Source organism: Paroedura picta, chromosome 2, assembly GCF_049243985.1.
Source record: "Paroedura picta isolate Pp20150507F chromosome 2, Ppicta_v3.0, whole genome shotgun sequence".
Taxonomy (NCBI): Eukaryota; Metazoa; Chordata; class Lepidosauria; order Squamata; family Gekkonidae; genus Paroedura; species Paroedura picta.
In genome coordinates, this window is record NC_135370.1 from 143,426,964 (window position 1) to 143,446,306 (window position 19,343).

The window sequence follows — 19,343 nt, forward strand, 5'->3', positions numbered from 1 at the left end:
AAAAGGAAAAAAAAACCTTTATCATGACATTTACAGCTACTTTAGCCCTGTATTTTTTTTAAAGGGGGAAAAAAAAAGAAGCCCGCTTTATCATAACATTTGCAGCTCTTAAATTCTTCAATTAAAATTGTTTTAAAATCTTTGCAGTTACTGGAACTATTAATGCCATCCATACAGAAACAGAGTATAGAAAAAATGCCAGCCCCCCCCCCGCCTCCTCCCAGTCTTCTTAAGGAGGTCTCAATTCGTGGCTTAGGAAATGAAGTTGTGCCCCTTTCCACAGAATATCTGGCAATGATTCTTGAAACAGTTGCACCTCCTGATCTCCAATCTGGGGTGTGTTAGGACCATTTTTTCCCTGGGAAGCTCTTTTAGAATAGTTACTTTCAGGACAAACTAATGTGTCTTTTGGCTGATTCTTTCCCCCCCCCCCATAAAGATAGAAATGAGACAGTATAAGTTGTTAATACAAAGAACAGTAAAATATAGTCTTCATTTGTTACACTTAAACCCCCCCCCCCATTAAGCGTCTCCTTTTAGTTAAGCTTTGAGTTTGGGCTGGGAGGCACTGCGGAGATATACTTAACTAGAAAATAGGCCCGCTGTAGTATAAATACAGTGGGCTCTAGCCGTGAGTCCTGGACCGCGTGGGCGCGCCGCAGCTTACCTGAGGGCGCAAAGACAGTGCAGGTGGGCGCCGCAGCGGGCGTTCGCGTCTCTGGGTGCAGCGGCATTCGGGGGACGCGCGACGGGAATTGCGGCTCCTCGGCCGGGCGTGGCGATCGCACCGCCGCCGATGTTGGAGCCTCCGGTGGCAAGTGCGGCTCCTCTTCTGGGCCTGGCGATCTCGTGACGGCGAGTCTGGAGGGCGGCGTGCAGGGAGCAACCGCGAGCCGCGCTGCTCACGGCTCGCAGTTGCTCCGTTGGCAGCAGGCGGGTAATCAGAGGGCCCAGGGCTTTGCGCCTGCCGATTGGGCCCTCTGATTGTCAGTCCGGAGGAAGGGGCCAATCGGCACCCTTCCTCATCACGGACTGAGCCCGCCCTAACTCCTCCCACTCAATGCTTAATGAATTATTTAGTCCGCGGCGCCGCGGGCGATTTTAAGATAATACAGATTCAGCTTACATAGAAAATCTAAGACCCCCACATTAACTACACAATGGTATGAACTTTTGCCCAAAACTTATAAGCTTTTTCACATTTCCACCACATTTAGAAAAAGAAGCCTACTTTATTACCACATTTCCAACATTTGTTAACGTAGTTTTTAGCAATTTTAGCAGTCACTTTTGGTGTCACATACCACCTATAAAACATTTTATACTTGACACAGTCTAAGAGCCATCCTGACAGATATTCAACACCATATTTTCATATTTGAATTAATTGCTTAACATTGAGCATTTCTTGTATGAACTTTGGCCCTATAACAATACACTAATAAAGAAGAAGAAAAGGGGGAAAACCCCCCACTTTATCATGACATTTCCAGCACTTACAATTATATTGCCTTAAAAGTGTACAGAAGAAGAATAAAGAAAAGATTTCAAACATTGCTTCTCCTTTCCCTTCCCCAGTCTTCTTAAGGGGTCTCATCGAGGCTTGCTGCATCTTGTTGTTCCTGTAGACATATTCTGTCCAGTTAGACTTTGGCGAAGAAAGTGCAGTTGTATTCTTTTCCGCAGAATATTCACTGATGAACCTTGAGGCAGTTGCACCTCCTGGACTTCGATATCAGTACAATTTTTTTCCTGAGAAGCTCCTTTAAGTCGATTACTTTCAAAACAGATCCATGTATCTTTTGGTTGATTCTTGTGTACTGTTGCTTTGAAATGGCTGTATGCCTTTTTAAGAAGGGTGTCCTTATCTAGGCTGCAAGGCTCCGACATTCCCTTTTCCATCTCCAAAATTTCAGATTTCTCTTCTGCTGATGATTTCCCACTTAGTGCTGTCATCAACTACTGTTATTGATCCATTATTCCTGTTAGAAACTTCTTCCTTGCTGTCTTGCATCTCCTTGAAAATATTCTTAAGCAAACCTTTTGTAAATGCTTTCAAATCTTGGGTTTGTATCTCTATTAGATGGGCCATTCTTTTTAAGATAGACATGTTTTAGGCTTATAAGTCAGCAACCAATCTCAGACAATTTTGCAAATAGCCAGTAGAGGTCCTATACAGTCCTAGGCAAAAGCGAAAGTCTGTTCAGTCCTCCAACATTCTTCAATGTAGGATGAAAAAAAAAGAGGAAACAACAAAAGACCAAAAAGCTGCACGGAAATTAAAAACAGAGCAATTCAGAACTAAAGCACTTTCAGCAAGTTGAATTTAGTATAGCCAAACAAGGTGTCCTTTAAGAGCTGGTCGAACATCAAGATTTCCTGGCACTAGTAGATGACGTTTTGAAGTCAGTGAAGCCAATAGTCTCGTCCTGGAGCAGAGTTCTCGTGGGATCTTCCCAGTCACGGCTCTTATCTCTTATCTCCGGAAAGCAAAACAATTGCAATAAAAGCTATTGCTAGTTAATCTAAGTCCTCTTATTATACTTAAGAAAATTAGCCTGCCCCGAATCGAGGTGGCTACTCAGGCAGAGCGAGGGGGAGGGAAGAGACAGGCGAAAAGCGGCTCGGAGAGATTACTTGCTGTTATTTATTGAGGCGTTGATTAATGGCTTTCGTTGAGGCTGCCAGATGCTGTCCTCCACTCAGTCACTTGCAGCGTTCACTTGCAGTAAATAAATCGTAGAGGAGGGTTAAAACAGTTTCTTTTGAGAGAGAAAGAAAGAAAAATAGTCCAAGATAGAATATGGTGGTCGTCCTCTTGACCTGAAATACTGACAGCCTGTAATCTGGGGAGATAAACTCCCTAAAGGATTGGAGACAGCCCCAAGAGTTCACTTGGACTTCCTGGGTAGAAAAAGTGAGGTGGGGTTTGCGTACCCCTCCTCTTTTCTGCCAATTACTTCCACAATTGGCCCCTGTCAGGCTCCAGTGATTGCACTGCAATCCCCTCAGACAACATCTTTAGCCACCTTTTGGCTGATTCTTTTGTGCTTCTGCTTTGAGATATGTCTTTTCAGTAAAGGTAACCTCATCTGGGTGAACTTGAGAAGTGATGATAATAAGTTCTTGTTTCAGGTCTTGCTTTCTGAAGGACTCCATCTCCAATGCTTCAAAATTTTCTTCCGCTGAAGATTTCCAATCCTGTAATTCTTCACTCTTGCTATTTTTTTGTTCCAGTTGGTTAATATTATCATTATCATTTGGTTCATCATTTCTGTTCTTGCCATTTCAGATCTCTTTAAAAATATCAACAAATTTTCTGTGAAGGCATTCAGGTCTTCTCTTTGTTTTTTTGCGGCAAACCCCCCTTTCCCCCCACTGGCCTTATTTTAGGAGTAATTAAAATTTTATCTCGCCAAACCCCTAAAATGAGATTTAATTACAACAAATAAGATCAGCGTGCAGTCTGATACGCCACCAGACTACAATATTTTCCTATACAGCACACCACCGCGTAGTTGTACATGTATTATTAGCCTTGTATAATACAACCCTTGAACCAAACACACCAAATCTGATATGCACAGCCCAACGGTTGTTGTTGACTAATTTACAATTATGTGTGCGTGTATATACACATACATTTTAATCAGCTATATATAACACCAACCCTTGGACCAAATACACCAACTTTGGTGTGCACAGTCCAACAGTCACTGTTGATCAATTTACAATTATGTATGCGTGTATATACACATGCATTTTAATCGGCTATATATAACACCAACCCTTGGACCAAATACACCAACTTTGGCGTGCACAGTCCAACAGTTACTGTAGCTTAACACATTTAAAGCCTGATCCTGAAGCAGTCGAGATGGATACTCCCCAGGAACAGAAAGTTATGGTCCCAGACTTATTACTACCTATAACCCTCATTACACATGCACATCAGCCAGTTTTGTGCAGTGTTTCAAACAGCCAGGAGAGGTTCTCCTGCAGAAGTTCTGATTGCTTAGAAAGTCACACAGTGGGAGAGATATTGCGAGAGCCGTTATCAAGGAAAATCTCCGTATAATGTAAATAGTCCAAATTAGCTCATTTATCTTTAAAAATTGTTCATATTTTTCACCTTTCCCCTCGAGTTTGAAAAAAGACAAGAAAAACAAGCAGGAAAGTCTTTGTGAGAAAGATGAACTCACTGCTGTGGCTTGGTAGACAAGACAGGGGGAGGTGTACAAAAACAATTTAGTGTCATTAAAACGTTACTCACTGTTGATAGCAGGCATTTGAAGTTAGAGAACTCTGAAGTCTCTTCAAAGCAGTTCGGAAAATGAGAGAGGAATGAGAAAGAAAAAGCAATCCTTGTTAAAGAAGGCTCTGATGGTAGACTGCTTCTTGGCCTTAGTCATATATAGCTTAAGATCTTGAGAATCTCTCTCCACAGATCATTAACGGGCCTTTTTAGGGCTCCGGAGCTTTCCGAAGCTCTTATAAGGAGAATTTAGCAAGGTTTGCGCACCTTGCTTGCTTCTGCCAGGCGTAGATACGTTCAGCCCCCTATACCGACCAAGAGCTCCTCCTTAGGAGAAGTGCTCAAGCAGCCATCTTTCCCATCTATATTGTAGAAACTCTTTTCTGACCATGGTTCTGAAGTATTTGGAAACAGTTCTTGCTGCCTGCTAAAGCCTTTAAAACTCATCATGACAACAAAGATGAGATTGGCCTCTTACTTGTAGGAGGGCAGAAGCATGGACAAACCAAGATGCTAGTTAGCTGATTCATTTCATAATTAATTATTCTTTCATACATGTTTTTACATTTCTATTTTTTATATGTGAAGATTCCTTTCTTACATGGCTTCAGAGTTTCCAGAACTTATAGGTGGCTGTTCAAGATTCAGATATAATTGCTCATGGTATATTTAGACATATGTATATTTAGACATGTGTGTATTTAGACATGTGTGTATGGAGACTCCAGCTGGTACAGAACATAGCAGCTAGGGTTCTCACTGCTACATCCAGTCTGTGCTGAGGCAGCTGCACAGGTTACCAATTATAGCCTGGATCAAGTTCAGGGTTTTAGTTCTGACCTTTAAGGACTTGTACGGCTTGGGCCCTGCCTATCTGAGGAACCGCTTATCTGCTTATGTCCCCCGCATGGCTCTTCACTTTGTGGGTACTAATCTGTTATTGATCCCTGGCCCCAGAGGAGGTACACCTGGCCTTGACCCCGGCCAGGGCCTTTTCGGTCCTGGCCCTGACCCAGTAGAATGAGCTCCTGGGAGAGCTGAGAGCCCTGACAGAGCTGTCAGAGGCCAGGTTTTTTAAAGAGCTTTGGGCCCATCCCTGGTTTTGCTATATAATTGATTGAACGGCTATGTGGATGGTTGTGGAGGTGGTGGAAGGATTTTCTTTCTGCCATCTGGAGGTTTATGGTTATATAGATTTTATGGGTTTTTACATAATCTGCCTGAATCCCACCAAGGAGAAGGCGAACTTTAAATGTATTGAATGAATGGATGGATGGATGGATGGATGGATGGATGGATGGATGGATGGATGGATGGATGGATGGATGGATGGATGGATGGATGGATGGATGGATGGATGAATGGATGAATGAATGGATGAATGAATGGATGAATGAATGAATGAATGAATGAATGAATGAATGAATGAATGAATGAATGAATAAATAAATAAATAAATAAATAAATAAATAAATAAATAAATAAATAAATAAATATTATATTATATTATATTATATTATATTTTGTCTTCTAGTTAACACAATGCGCTGGTACCATAAAATATATTATGACATTACATTTTGAAAATTATATTTTTGTAGGAGGACAAAGTTGCATGCAGAATTGAGGGGAAAGGCACTTTTGAGCCATAGAGAAAATTTATGCTATAATATATTATTGGATCATTTATAAGATGTTACCTTTATGGATCTTTGATACTAATAGACCCGAATTATATGACTTAAAATATAAAATATAAGATATAAAATATAAGAATTAGGTAGTAGGTTGAAGACTTGGTTTGTATCCCTGAAAAAAAAACAACAATTCAGGAATTACTGAGGAAGTAAAATACAAAAACGAGGTTTTATACCTAGGAACTTGTTCTGAATAAACTTTTTGCCATCGCCAGCAATTGGAAATTTCTTTCTGTTTATTCATCTTCGGCTGACGGGTCGTCTCTGCTTAATATATTATTGAGCTATTTGGAATGACTGACTTTCTGTTCTCAGTTTTTATGTTACTGGAAAGTACTAGCTCTTAAATGTTTGTTTGTTTCTGTATTTATATACTGCCCCCCCCCCGAGGCTCAGTGCAGTTTTGAACACAAATCTGCCATAAACTAATCCAGTGTTACCAATTCCTATGTTTTCTTTTCTTATCAAGTACTATGGTTTGGTTGTGTTATGTCACTTACTATTCATACTGTATTAATAATAAAATTGTTTAACTCAGAAATAAATCTGTATCCACTTTCAACTATGTATTAATCAAAATATTTTAATCTTCTTTCTTCCTCAAAAGATGCCCCAAGTAGTCACTGTGTGAAAACAATCTAATTTTATGTACTATGATACTAATTTTACCTACATGGTATTCAGTCGATGCTGTAGCATCTGTTTTTTTAAAAATACAGTTGATAACTGATAATCATTTAAAATAGTATACTTTCAGGACAAAATGATTCTAGCATGTTATTTTGTTGATTTTAACATTAAATGGGGTAGTGCTTTTATTTCAGTTGTTACATATTCTTAATTTGTTATAATACTTACAAACTAATTGATTAATATTCTCTTATAGATCATGGTATCAGTTTGGAATCCATGGATGTAACAGTAAATGCTGTGGCAGGAGCCCTTAAAGCTTTCTTTGCAGATCTTCCAGATCCCTTAATTCCATATTCTCTACATCCAGAATTAGTTGATGCATCAAGTAAGTATCTTATATGGAGCATTTAAAGGATTTTATTGAAACAGCTGTGGATTTGAATGCAAAGGTCTTCATGGATGTTGTTTACTCCAACTGTACCCATATGGTTCCACAGAATCCCCTGACCTGGTAGTATATATGCTTCTAGCAGGAATCAGAATGTAGAAAAGTCCTGTTTGAGTAAGTTCCACTTGTAGATTGTTAGAGCCAACCACATGAGAGTTTCACTTGAATCACTTTTTAAAAATCCATTTTAATGCAACAAAGAGCAGCTAGTCAAATGTCTGTTTGAGAAGTAATTAGGTTATTAAAATGGTATTTAAAAATCAAATGCATATTCTTTGTTGCTGTTTCAGCATCAGTATGATGAACTTTGAATCTCGTTGAGCTTCAGTTCATTGGCTGTTAATTAATTGTTCCGTTTGTATAAACATAGCTGTTACACTTCAGAAAATTATAGATACATAAAATTCCTAATTTGGAACAGAAGAACGGATCTCTGCTAGCAAAGGGAATATGAACATTTGCCAGTTGTTTGGAAGTGGTGTCTGGATGGGTCAGGCAGAGTTTCCTGAAACTCAACTCCTCCAAGATAGGAGGTCCTGTGGTGGGGCAGAAGGAGGCAGGACCAGGAAGCCTGCCTACGCATCCTAGATGGGGTACAGCTTGTCACTGGGTCCACCACCAAGAATGTGGGGGTGATCTTCAATGCCTCCTTATTGATGGAGGTGCAGATCACCAGAGTAGCCCAGGTGGCGCTTTTCAACCTGTGCCAGGTTAGGCTGCTAGCGCTCTACCTGTCCCCAGAGTGTTTGGCCACTGTAATCCATGCAATTGTCACTTCTAGGCTTCATTTCCGTAACTTGCTCTACACAGGCCTTCCCTTGTGCTTGAATCAGAAATTACTGTTGGTACAAAATGTGGCCGCTAGGGTCCTCACAAGATCATCTTGGAGGACCCATATCCAGCCTGTGCTGAGGCAGCTGGTTACCAGTCATCTACCACATCAAATTCAAGGTTTTGTACTTACTTTCAAGACAATCTGTGTCTTGGGCCCCACATATCTGAGGGACCGCTTATACCCTTATATCCCTCGCAGGGCTCTTTACTCTGCTGGTTTGAATCTGATGGTGGTCCCCGGTCCCTGCAAGGCATGCCTGGCCTTGACCAGGGCAAGGGCCTTTTCGGTCCTGGCCCCAACCAGGCAGAATGAGCTCCTGGAAGAGCTGAGTGCCCTGGTGCAGCTATCACAGTTCCACAGGGTGTGCAAAATGGAGCTCTTCCACCAGGTATTTGGTTGAGGCCTGGCTGAGGAACATCGAGTCATTTGTTGTGAGACATCTAGGCAGGGGTACGTCTCCTGAGAGTGGTGGGTATGTTGTTATCGGGCCTGGATGGTTAGAGGTTGGAGGTATTAGATAGGATCTTACTGCCAGGACTGTTTTATGGAATTTAATTGTAAACCGCCATGAGTCGACAGGGTCTGGGAGTGGTGGTCAACAAATCGAAATATAAATAAACAACCATGATTTTTGCCACTGACACAAATTAGAATCATAGTATCATAGAGTTGGAAGGGGCCATACAGGTCATCTAGTCCAACCCCCTGCTCAACGCAGGATTAACCCTAAGCATCCAAGAAAAGTGTGTATCCAACCTTTGCTTGAAGACTGCCAGTGAGGGGGAGCTCACCACCTCCTTAGGCAGCCTATTCCACTGCTGAACTACTCTGACTGTGAAAAATTTTTTCCCTGATATCTAGACTATATCGTTGTACTTGAAGTTTAAACCCATTACTGCGTGTCCTCTCCTCTGCAGCCAACAGAAACAGCATCCTGCCCTCCTCCAAGTGACAACCTTTCAAATACTTAAAGAGGGCTATCATGTCCCCTCTCAACCTCCTTTTCTCCAGGCTGAACATTCCCAAGTCCCTCAACCTATCTTCATAGGGCTTGGTCCCTTGGCCCCAGATCATCTTCGTCGCTCTCCTCTGTACCCTTTCAATTTTATCTACGTCCTTCTTGAAGTGAGGCCTCCAGAACTGCACACAGTACTCCAGGTGTGGTCTGACCAGTGCCGTATTCAATGGGACTATGACATCTTGTCATTTTGATGTGATGCCTCTGTTGATATAGCCCAAAATGGCATTTGCCTTTTTTACCGCTGCATCACACTGCCTGCTCATGTTTATTTATTTATTTATTTATTTATCATACTTCTATACCGCCCTCCCCGGAGGCTCAGGGCGGTTTACATTATAACAAAGAACCTTACATAAAACAGTCTGTAAAACATATACATCAATAATCAACACAATCCACAAGGTCTCGTTCACACACAGTGTTACCTAGAAGCATATATCCCCCATTCAGTAGGCATGCTTTTCATTTTTCTGACCCAGATGTAGAACTTTACACTTATCTTAATTAAATTGCATCTTGTTCTCATTTGCCCATTTTTCCATTGTGTTCAGATCTCGTTGAACTCTGTCTCTACCGGAGTATTTGCCAGTCCTCCCAATTTGGTGTCATCTGCAAACTTGATCAGTAGTCCATCCACCCCCTCATCTAGATCATTAATAAATATGTTAAAAAGTACCAGACTGAGCCCTGAGGTACCCCGCTACTCACCTCTCTCCAGTCTACCCCGCTACCCACCTCTCTCCACCATTGACAACAACTCTTGGAGTGCGGTTCTCTAACCAATTCCCTATCCACCTAACTATCTGAAAATCCAGATTGCAGTCCTTCAACATATCCATCAGAACATCATGGGGAACCTTGTCAAAAGCTTTACTAAAATCCAAGTAAATGACATCAACCGAATTTCCCCGATCCAGCAAACCTGCTACTTGGTCAAAAAAGGAAACTAGGTTGGTCTGGCAGGATCTGTTGGGAGACAAATCCATGCTGACTTCCTTGGATCACCAAATTGTCCTCCAGATGTTTGCAGATCGCCCCCTTTAATATCTGCTCCATTATCTTCCCCACAACAGAGGTCAGACTCACTGGTCTGTAGTTTCCCGGGTCATCCTTCCTCCCTTTTTTTTTTGAAGATCGGAATAACCTCCACCTCATAGAGTAGAATAACCTTCCACCTCATAGAGGTGGAAGGGGACATACAGACCATCTAGACTAGTGCAGCTCAGTGCAGGATCAGCCTCAAGCATTTATGAGAACTATCTGACCAGCCATTGCTTGAAGTCTGCCAATGAGGGGCAGCTGATTCTGGTGCTGAGCTACTCTGACTGCAAATTTCCCCCCTTGATATCTAGCCGGTACCAACCTACACATAGTTTACTCCATTACTCTGGGACCTATCCTCAGCTCCCCATAGGGTCCATTTCCTGCCCTCCTCCAAGTGACAACCTTTCAGGTACTTAAAGAGAGCAATCATGTTTCCTCTCAACCTCCTCTTCTCTGGGCTGAACGTCCCCAAGTCTCTCAGTCTTTCCTCATCGTGTCTGGTACCCAGGCCCCCAGATCATCCTTGTTGCTCTCTGCATTCTCTCAATGTTGTCAACATCTTTTTTTTGAAGTGAGGCCTCCAGAGCTATACACAGTGCTCCATGTGGGGTCTGACCAATGTGATATACAGTGGGACTATGACATCTTGAAACTTTGATTTGAGGCCTCTGTTGGTACAGCCCATGACTTCCTTTGCCTTCTTTACTGCTACATCACCCTGTCTCCTCATATTTAGCTTAGTCCACAAGTACCCTAAGATCTCAATCTCACATACTGCTACCCAGAGGTTTATCTCCCATCCAGTAAGCATGCTTCTCATTTTTGTGTCCCTGATTTAAAACTGCACTTTTCCTTACTGAATTGCATCTTGTTCTCATTTGCCCATTTTTCCAGCATGTTCAGATCTCATTGAACTCTCCGACTTCTGGGGTGTTTGCTACTCCTCCCTACTTGGTGTCAACTGCAAATTTAATTAGAAGCCCCTCCACCCCCTCATCCAGATCATTAATAAAAATGATGAAAAATACCGGCTACAGTACAGAGAGAGCCCTTTGGTACTGCACTGCTCACTTCCCTCCAATCTGATGAAGTACCATTGACAAATACTCTTTGGGTGCTTTTTTCTAACCAGCTCCCTATCCACCTAACTATCTAAAAATCCAGTCTGCAGTTCTTCGGTTTACCCATCAGAACAAATTAATACATACTTTTTAAGATAATAGATTTATGCTGTTCTGTAAGTAGCCAAGAATTGAATATGTATGCAGTCCTATGCGTAATTTACTATGGACTTCAGTTCTTTGAGATTTTACTTTTACATTTCGTTTAACAGAAAGTCTTAATGTTACAGTTGTAACCAGCCAGTAAGGGGCATATTGCGTTTGGATGCCAACTAAAACTTCTATGCAACTTCCTCCCCTCTCCCATTGCAGCCTTATATGCTCCGTAATACTGTGCCTGGGGATGAAGAACCACTGGATACAACATGATAGGCGAATTGGGTAGAATTGGCACTTCTGCCCTTCTGTGTAGTTCTCAGTGGGATCCAAACCTCATAACTGAGGTGCTGTTTTTAAACTGGGAATTATTCCCTCCCAATTCCAAGTTCTAAAAAATCATCTTATTCACTGATTGTAGCAGCAAGTAAAATTGCTTTTGATGAAATTCTTGGAATTCTTCTCTCTGCATAGGATTAATAAAATTGTTCATCTTTAAATGCCTTTTTAGTACTTATGGAACAATTTTTATTTCTCCAGAAATTATTGATAAGACAGAACGGCTATACGAACTAAAAGAAATTGTGAAGAAATTTCATCCAGTGAACTATGATGTCTTCAGATATGTAATAACTCACCTCAACAGGTATTTATCATTATAAGTTTAGAGATAAATTAACTGCCTGAATTATGAATATGTTTTTTTGCTTAAATGGCTGTTTTTTTACCTCTCTATCATCACATGTATATAAAAAAGTTTGAGTCCAGTGATATCTTTAAGTACAACAAATTTTTACTCAAGATATAAGATTTTTTGTGTGCATGCACACTTCAGCTAGAGATGTGCATGCACACGAAAACTTATGCCTTGAGCTAGGGGCCAAGCCCATTGCATTTAGGAATACAACAGGCATTAGACTGGGGGGGGTGTTGGAGTGGAAGAACTTTGGGGACGGCCTCTCCCTCCCACCAGGACCTGGAAAGGCTGCAGGCAGCTGTTAGGGAACTCACGCAGCAGGGATCTGCAGCCTCCAAGCCTTGGAGGGAAGTGGAAGGAGGAGGGGGTGGTCAGGTGTGGGGGATGTAAGGCGATTGGCTGGCTGCTGGACAGACAGGCAAGCTGGTTGGAGGAGAAGGCATTCAGGGGCGGAACAGCCGTCCTAAGTAGGTGTTAAGTGCTGAGTGGCACTTATGCCATGAGACATGTTTCTCCTCCAAGCCCGTACCAGAAATATAATGTGAAACAGATCAAACTTTTTTAGTCATAAAGGTACCATTGAACTCAAACTTGTTTTGTTGCTTCAGAGCAACATGACTACCAACCTGAAACCATCCTATGAACAACACACACAGTGATGGGGACTGATAACATGTAGTTGGAAAGCACTATCTATACAGTACCATGTTAGTCTTGTATATATTGATTCATGCAGATATATGCCAGTGCATAATGCAGGTAAAACACAGCTAGCTCTAAAGTTTGAAAGTCAGTTGTGTACTCCATGCTTCAGGTTTGTGTCCCTTGACCCCCATTCTCTTCCTGACTTAAGGCTTCTTGCTCTGAGGCTCTTTAGTGTTGTCTTTTTGTGAGTGTGTTTTAGAAGACTGTTAATGTATGTTCTCAAGACCTGTACAGATTCTAAAGCTAAACATGCTTGAATTCATAAGCTGAAAAGCAAGACTAGTAGTTCTAGAAGGACAGTATAGATGTTAAGTCCTAGATGTTATCTGTCCATGGGCTGCTGCCACTACTAAAATCTTGTCTGATAGTGGGAGAGCTGTCTGACTCGTGTTAGTGATGTGGATAGTTTTCCATGCCGCATGTTTGGAAAACTTTCCACATCACTGACACTAGTCAGACACCTCTCCTGCTGCATCCGACAAGATTTATTAGTGGTAGCAGCCTAAGCAAAGACAACAGCTATTTCTCTATTTTCTTTCTGCTTAGAAGCATCAGTGGATCTGACCTAAAATTTTGTTGATAGACATTCCTACTTTATTTAGAATAATTTGAATTTGAAGCATAGATATTTAATAATGTTGCTGTAGTTCAGCCCTTTAACCCATTCTCCTGAACTAACCACTGCCTCTGATTGTGACGTCCAATGTATACAGTGCAGGGTTGATTCCTCATCTTAATTTCTTACCTTAGTAAGTCCTTCAATAGTTGTTACTTTAAGAATATATACTTACATTAACTTCACTAGTTTAGAAGTGTTTCTTAAGAATACCTGGAATGTGTTCAAATAAATTGTGTTTTCATCACCTTAAGTTTTATTTATATAACTCTTAAATATCTTTATTTTATTTTAGGGTTAGTCAGCAAAGTAGAACCAATTTTATGACTGCAGACAACTTATCTATCTGTTTCTGGCCAACTTTGATGAGGCCTGACTTTGAAAACAGAGAGTTCCTCTCAACCACCAAGATTCTCCAGTCAGTAATAGAAACATTCATTCAACAGTGCCAGTTTTTCTTTTATAATGGAGACATTTTAGAAACTTCTGAAAGTGTGGCACACCAACCTCCACCTTCCAACCCAGTGCAAATGGTGGATCCAATCATACCACTACAATTACCACCACCTCTACAACCTCAGCTGATACAACCACAGTTGCAAGCAGATCCTCTTGGTATTATATAAATATAACAGCTGACAGTCAATAGAAGATGGTTGCAGTCAACCTGGAATTGGATAGAAAGAAAAACTGCAGATGCATGTTCTGAAGAAAAACTGAGTTTATATTTATGGAAGTATTTGGATCCAAACTGGGAAATTTGTTGTAGGCAAACTTATACACCTTGTTCATAAACATGCAGTTCAGAATTATGTGATTAGCATGACTGAAGAGGTTTAATTTTTTAAACAAAAATAACTAAAATGCAAAGCTGCTGTTGCATGAACATTTATTGCAATCACTATCATTTCTGTGACAATTTTGTCACAATATATTGTGAATAAAATTTTTCTATAGAAATGTAATGATTAAATCCATCATTTACAGAACGTTCAATGCTTACAGCCTGCTTTAGGGCTGTTTTTGTTGTTTAATGTTCTTTTTCCCCTGACAATTCCATTCCCATTTAGCCAGTTGCTGTGAATAGCTAAAACACAGCTGTATTTTATTTGTAAAACCCCCAAACTACTTATGCTACAGAATGCTTCTTTTCAGAGAACATAAACTGCACTGCTAGAAATACCATTCCACTCCTTCTGTTTCCTTTAAAGAAACCTGTGGACATTTGTGTTTGAGGGGTTAGTAACTTTTTTCTTACAGCACAATACCAAGGACATGCTTATTGTAAAAGTGAGTTACTGTTGTGCAAAAATGTTACCTACTTTCCCCTTATTTTACTTTAATGAACGAAACACTTTATAATACTGTTAATTCTGTACACAGTTGCATGTTTGAAAGATCATTGATCCTGTAAACTTAATGTAATATATTTTAGATATTTTAATTTTTCCCACAGGGGAGTTCATCTAGTATATAGAAAGAAGTTCACATTTTCATATAAGTTTATAACTTTTCATACATAAATGCAAAATTTGTTGTAGTATAAACTCTCTAAACCAAACGATCTAGGACTTAAATTTAACATATACGCTATATTTTTCTGTGGCCCTTTAAAGGTATAAAATATTGCTAATATATAGCAATAAATACTTTGGGTACTGAAGCATCTTATCTTAATGTATATAAAATAATGTATTTCTGTTTTTTATGTGATCTGTTGTACTAAAATTTCAAAATGGCTGTTTGCACCATTTTAAAGTTCTTTTTCTTTTACATTGGTACAAGTCTTGCTGTATAAGATTGCTGCTTAGTTTCCCAGAAACATTCTTAGTTAGCCGTTAGTGTTGATGAATGTGATTGAAGGCCAGAAATCATGGATCAGGTTTGATTAGAGCCTAATAATATTTTAAGTTCCACTTGCTGTCATTTTCTTTAATGTTCTGAGAAGAAGAAACCTGATTTGCTGGGAAATTTTGAGAAAATTAAAAACCTTTACAGTATCAATTGCAATCTTAATTTCTAGTTTGTCATCTACTATACCAATTAGAACATTTTTAATATAAAAGTTCTTAAGGGTTAGATTTGCAAAGTTTTAAAAGAATTAACGTTCTTAAGAACTTTGCTCCATATGTCTAAAATAAGAATTGCCTTTTTCAATTGTTATGTCCTAGGTATTGTACTTCCAATTATGACTCTGATTATCATTTAGTTAAAATACCATAAGCCAGGCTGCTGTTTAAGTATTTGTATATTATAAATTATCTTGATATTTGTGTTATATTCTTGCAAGTAATTATCTTTTCTAAAAAAAATCCTATTCCAATTCAAAGCACACAGGATATAAACACAATAATAAAATTTGTCCTGTAAATGTAGTAGCATTAACTTGTTTTACGTTACATCTGTTGCCTAAATAGCTTTTATTTATAGCCATCAGTTTAACATAGGCACGTTAAGAAAAATAATTAATCTTTAAGAGTTTTATAAACTGTTTCTAGGTTGCTAAAGAATTTATTTTTCTACTATAGATGGTATAGACAAAAGCATCAAACTGTACAGAAAAAGCTTATTTCTATTGCAAGTAGGCTTAAATTTTTCAGTCATATCATTTGAAAAATTTGTCTAACACAATATAAAAGTTGAAATTGTTTCTCATTTAGAATGCCGTCTTTTTTGTAAATTAGTGTAATTTAGTTAACTCTGTTGATACACTGTTTATCATCCTTACAGATTGATCTCTAGAACTTGGTTCGGATTGTTGTAGGCCACTATTTAACAGTATTTTCTTTCTTGATTGACCCCTCCCAAATTGTTAAAATGCTTCTCTTACAGTTGGCCTAGGCCATGATCCAACAAGATGGTGGTCACCCTGAGCAGCCTTATGTATCACAGCATAAGTGTGCCCGTGTTATGTTTATTCTGTAGTACCAATACAACTTTTGCACTCCCTGCTGCTACATAAAGACACCATATGTAATGTAGATCCCAGTGGATCATGTCCATAGATCACAGGTTTAATACTTACGCATTGATATGTTTGCCTACTTGTCATCCTGATTTATACTTCAAAATTAAAGTGCTGTGGATGCTATCCATGAGACTCTTAGCAGCATACTTTTTTGCATGTTAGTCTTGTTTCAGCAACTAATCACAGACATTTAAAACAGGAGGGCTGCTTGAATGAAAATATCAAAATCAGATTATACACGATGATTGGGTGGTATTGGCCTCATAAGATTTGAGAATCTTATAAACAGTATTGATGGTATAGAAAGCAAACCTACCTACGCACTTGGTGGTTTGGCATGTTGATTTTTGCTAATGGGGTATTGAGTTCTAACATTCTTCATCTGAAATTTCAAGCCACAGAAAGTTGTTAATGTGTGTCCAGTCAATTTTACAGTAGTGTTAACAGTGCTCAGCAGTTATCTGTGTATCTTTGGTATACCCTTTATTACGTTTTATGTATTTCTAAACTGTGCATAGAGCTTTTGGTTGCCCATCTGAGCACAGATGTGCTTACATAAGATCAGTGAGGGAGCCTTAAGCTGTAATCCTGAGCACTAGGGAGTAAGTCTGTCAGTTGAGATATCTGGGACTTAATAATTGTACTTGGGGTCATGCTGTATGTATTTAACAAGTATTTAAGCATTTTATCAGTATATTTAGTCCCACACAAAAACATTTAGGTGACATTTTATATTAAATGATGATGTTTTTCAGATTATTTTTACATTACACTCAAACTTTTAACATAGTGTAAATAAGTATGTAACTTTAGTGAAAAGCAACAATTTTTCATAATGTGTCTGTTCTTCATTACTTGAATACTGGTTGCTAGAAATTACCATTGACTTGTTTATTTTTGCGGTACTGAAGTATAGTTTCTAATATCTCTTGGAAATTGTAAAGATGTAAGCTAATGGGAGAGGTTTAAAGATACTAGGCCTTAGCCTTCATTGTGATTTCATTTTTAAAAGTATATATATATATATATATACTTTGTTTATAATGTACTCTTGTCACACCACCTACAGAAAGTGAATTCAATATCCGTGAAGCTTATCTGTATGCAGAATGCTACGAATAAAACATAAAGATGCCTACCATGTATAATGTTTAGTTGCATATTAAAGTTCTTAAGGTCACCCCTTATATTTTAATTAACACCTGATTAAATTAGATTGAAACTTCTTATAAATGGTTAAATGTTAGAATTATGTGAGTTGCTTTGGAAACTAAGAAAATTTGAGAAGGAAATATCTGTACACTATATTTGTATGTTTATTGATGAAGGTTAAAAGTTTTAGTTTATGTTTAATCTGGATGGATGTGATACACATATAGCTGTTAGGATCGCTGCCTTGAATATTCACCAATAAGTAAAAAAGTTTTTTACAATAAGTAAAAAAGCAATAACATATGTGAGAGATGTGTCTACAAAAGAAGCTTTCTAGCATTGATTGCGGAATGTTGTATTATATGCATAGCAGTAAGTATCTCTGTGTAATATTTGGTTGTGTTTGTGTAAGTGCATAACTGGATTTTTTAGACTGAGCATTACTTTTATATGCACAATATTACCACCATAATAGAAATTTGTATAAAAAAGAAAAGTTAATTTTTTCTTGCTATACTTTGAGGTTTATTCCCATTGCATTAGCGCATGTGTTCCTACCATTCCTTCCTTTGGCATTTTATGTTAGCTTAACTTAAATATCCCTGTCTTTCTATTCTTCCCCAGATTCTTAGGGCATGAAAACAGTTGTCTTTGCAAGTTTCACTCCTGGAATTGGGAAGTTACACGCTAAAATTGGTTTGAGTGAGAAAGGTTGATCTTCAGAGCAAGACCTCTCCTTTTCTTGTTTGTTTGTTTCTTTTTGTTTTTTGTTTTGCTTGGGAAATTAGACCGCACATGTTTACTAATAGCATGTGTTGGGATTTTTGTATGGGTTCTATGGGTTTTGTTGTTGTTGTAGGTGCAAAGTCGTGTCCGACCCATCGCGACCCCATGGATAATGATCCCCCAGGCCTTCCTGTCCTCTACCATTCCTCGAAGTTCATTTAAGTTTGCACCAACTGCTTCAGTGACTCCATCCAGCCCCCTCATTCTCTGTCACCCCCTTCTTTTGCCTTCAATCGCTCCCAGCATTTGCCCTCAATCGCTCCCAGGCATGTCTTTGGTGCCTTAGTTTAGCTCCCAGCATATGGGTTTAGGACTACTTATTTCTGCATAAGTCAAAAGATCATGCTACTTTTGAGCTTTCTTAGTATTGTGAAGAAAACATCTGAAAAGCTTGATGTAAAACAAACTGGGTTTATTAAAAATAGGTAACCTCTGAGTAGTTCGCTTGTTGGTTGTGCACTGCTGCCCAGGTGTTCCTGTAAGAACAATGTAATTCCCAAATTCTTTAAACTCTCCCAAAAATACAGATATTCATCCCCAGAAGCACAAATTGCAGGCTACATGTTGGTCTGCAGGGCATTCCTAGCCATTGGATAAAGTTATGCCATGGAATGTTCACAGTGTAATTTGTCATTTCTTACACTTCCAAAGTAGTGAAGAAGACACTCCTTTTAGGAGAGCATGTAAGTTTTTCCATCTTGCCCTGTGCTTAAATTGATCTGTGTCTGCTTTTCCTAATTGTGTCTTCACCCATATAGCTTCCTTTTACAGACCACTTTGACATAGTGTTTTAGAGGCTGCTCAGTTTTGAGTTCCTGCAAAATCCATCTTGGATTGCAGGCATAGCCATAGAGCTAAGAAGGCAAGATGATGCCACACTTATCCAGACAGTCATGTCTTTGGTGCTTTAGTTAAGCTTTATTTCTTCATTTCATTTTTACCCTGCCCTTTTCTCCAGTTGGGTATCTAAAACAGTTTGCATTGGTCTTTGATTTTATCCTTATAAGAACCTTGTGATAGGTTAGGCTGAATGTGTATAACTGGCCCAGCAAGTTTCCATGGCAGTATAAGAATTGCAACTTGGACCTCCTAGGCTCTAGTAGGACACGCTAATCACACTGGTAAGAGAATACAGGTGGCCAATACTGAACCAGTCTCTTGACGACAAAAAAGGACACTTTTTTTTTTTTGTTAATGTGCACCTCACCCCTGTTTTTATATCCTTATTGGGTTTGTCGGTGAGAGGAGAACAGCTTCACCCTATGTCAA

The 19,343-nt window shown here is 39.2% G+C and overlaps 1 protein-coding gene across 2 annotated transcripts in view; it reads left to right on the forward strand.

Annotated features, from left to right (window-relative positions):
• The window catches only part of ARHGAP5 (Rho GTPase activating protein 5), a 60,697-nt gene extending 44,434 nt beyond the window's left edge, over positions 1–16,263 (forward strand). For both annotated transcript variants that reach the window (XM_077323046.1, XM_077323045.1), the window contains 3 exons: positions 6,839–6,970; positions 11,691–11,796; positions 13,464–16,263. In XM_077323046.1, coding sequence (XP_077179161.1) covers positions 6,839–6,970; positions 11,691–11,796; positions 13,464–13,794 — 569 coding nt within the window. In that variant the 3' untranslated portion in view covers positions 13,795–16,263. The remainder of the gene's footprint in view (positions 1–6,838; positions 6,971–11,690; positions 11,797–13,463) is intronic.
• Positions 16,264–19,343: the final 3,080 nt, after the last annotated feature.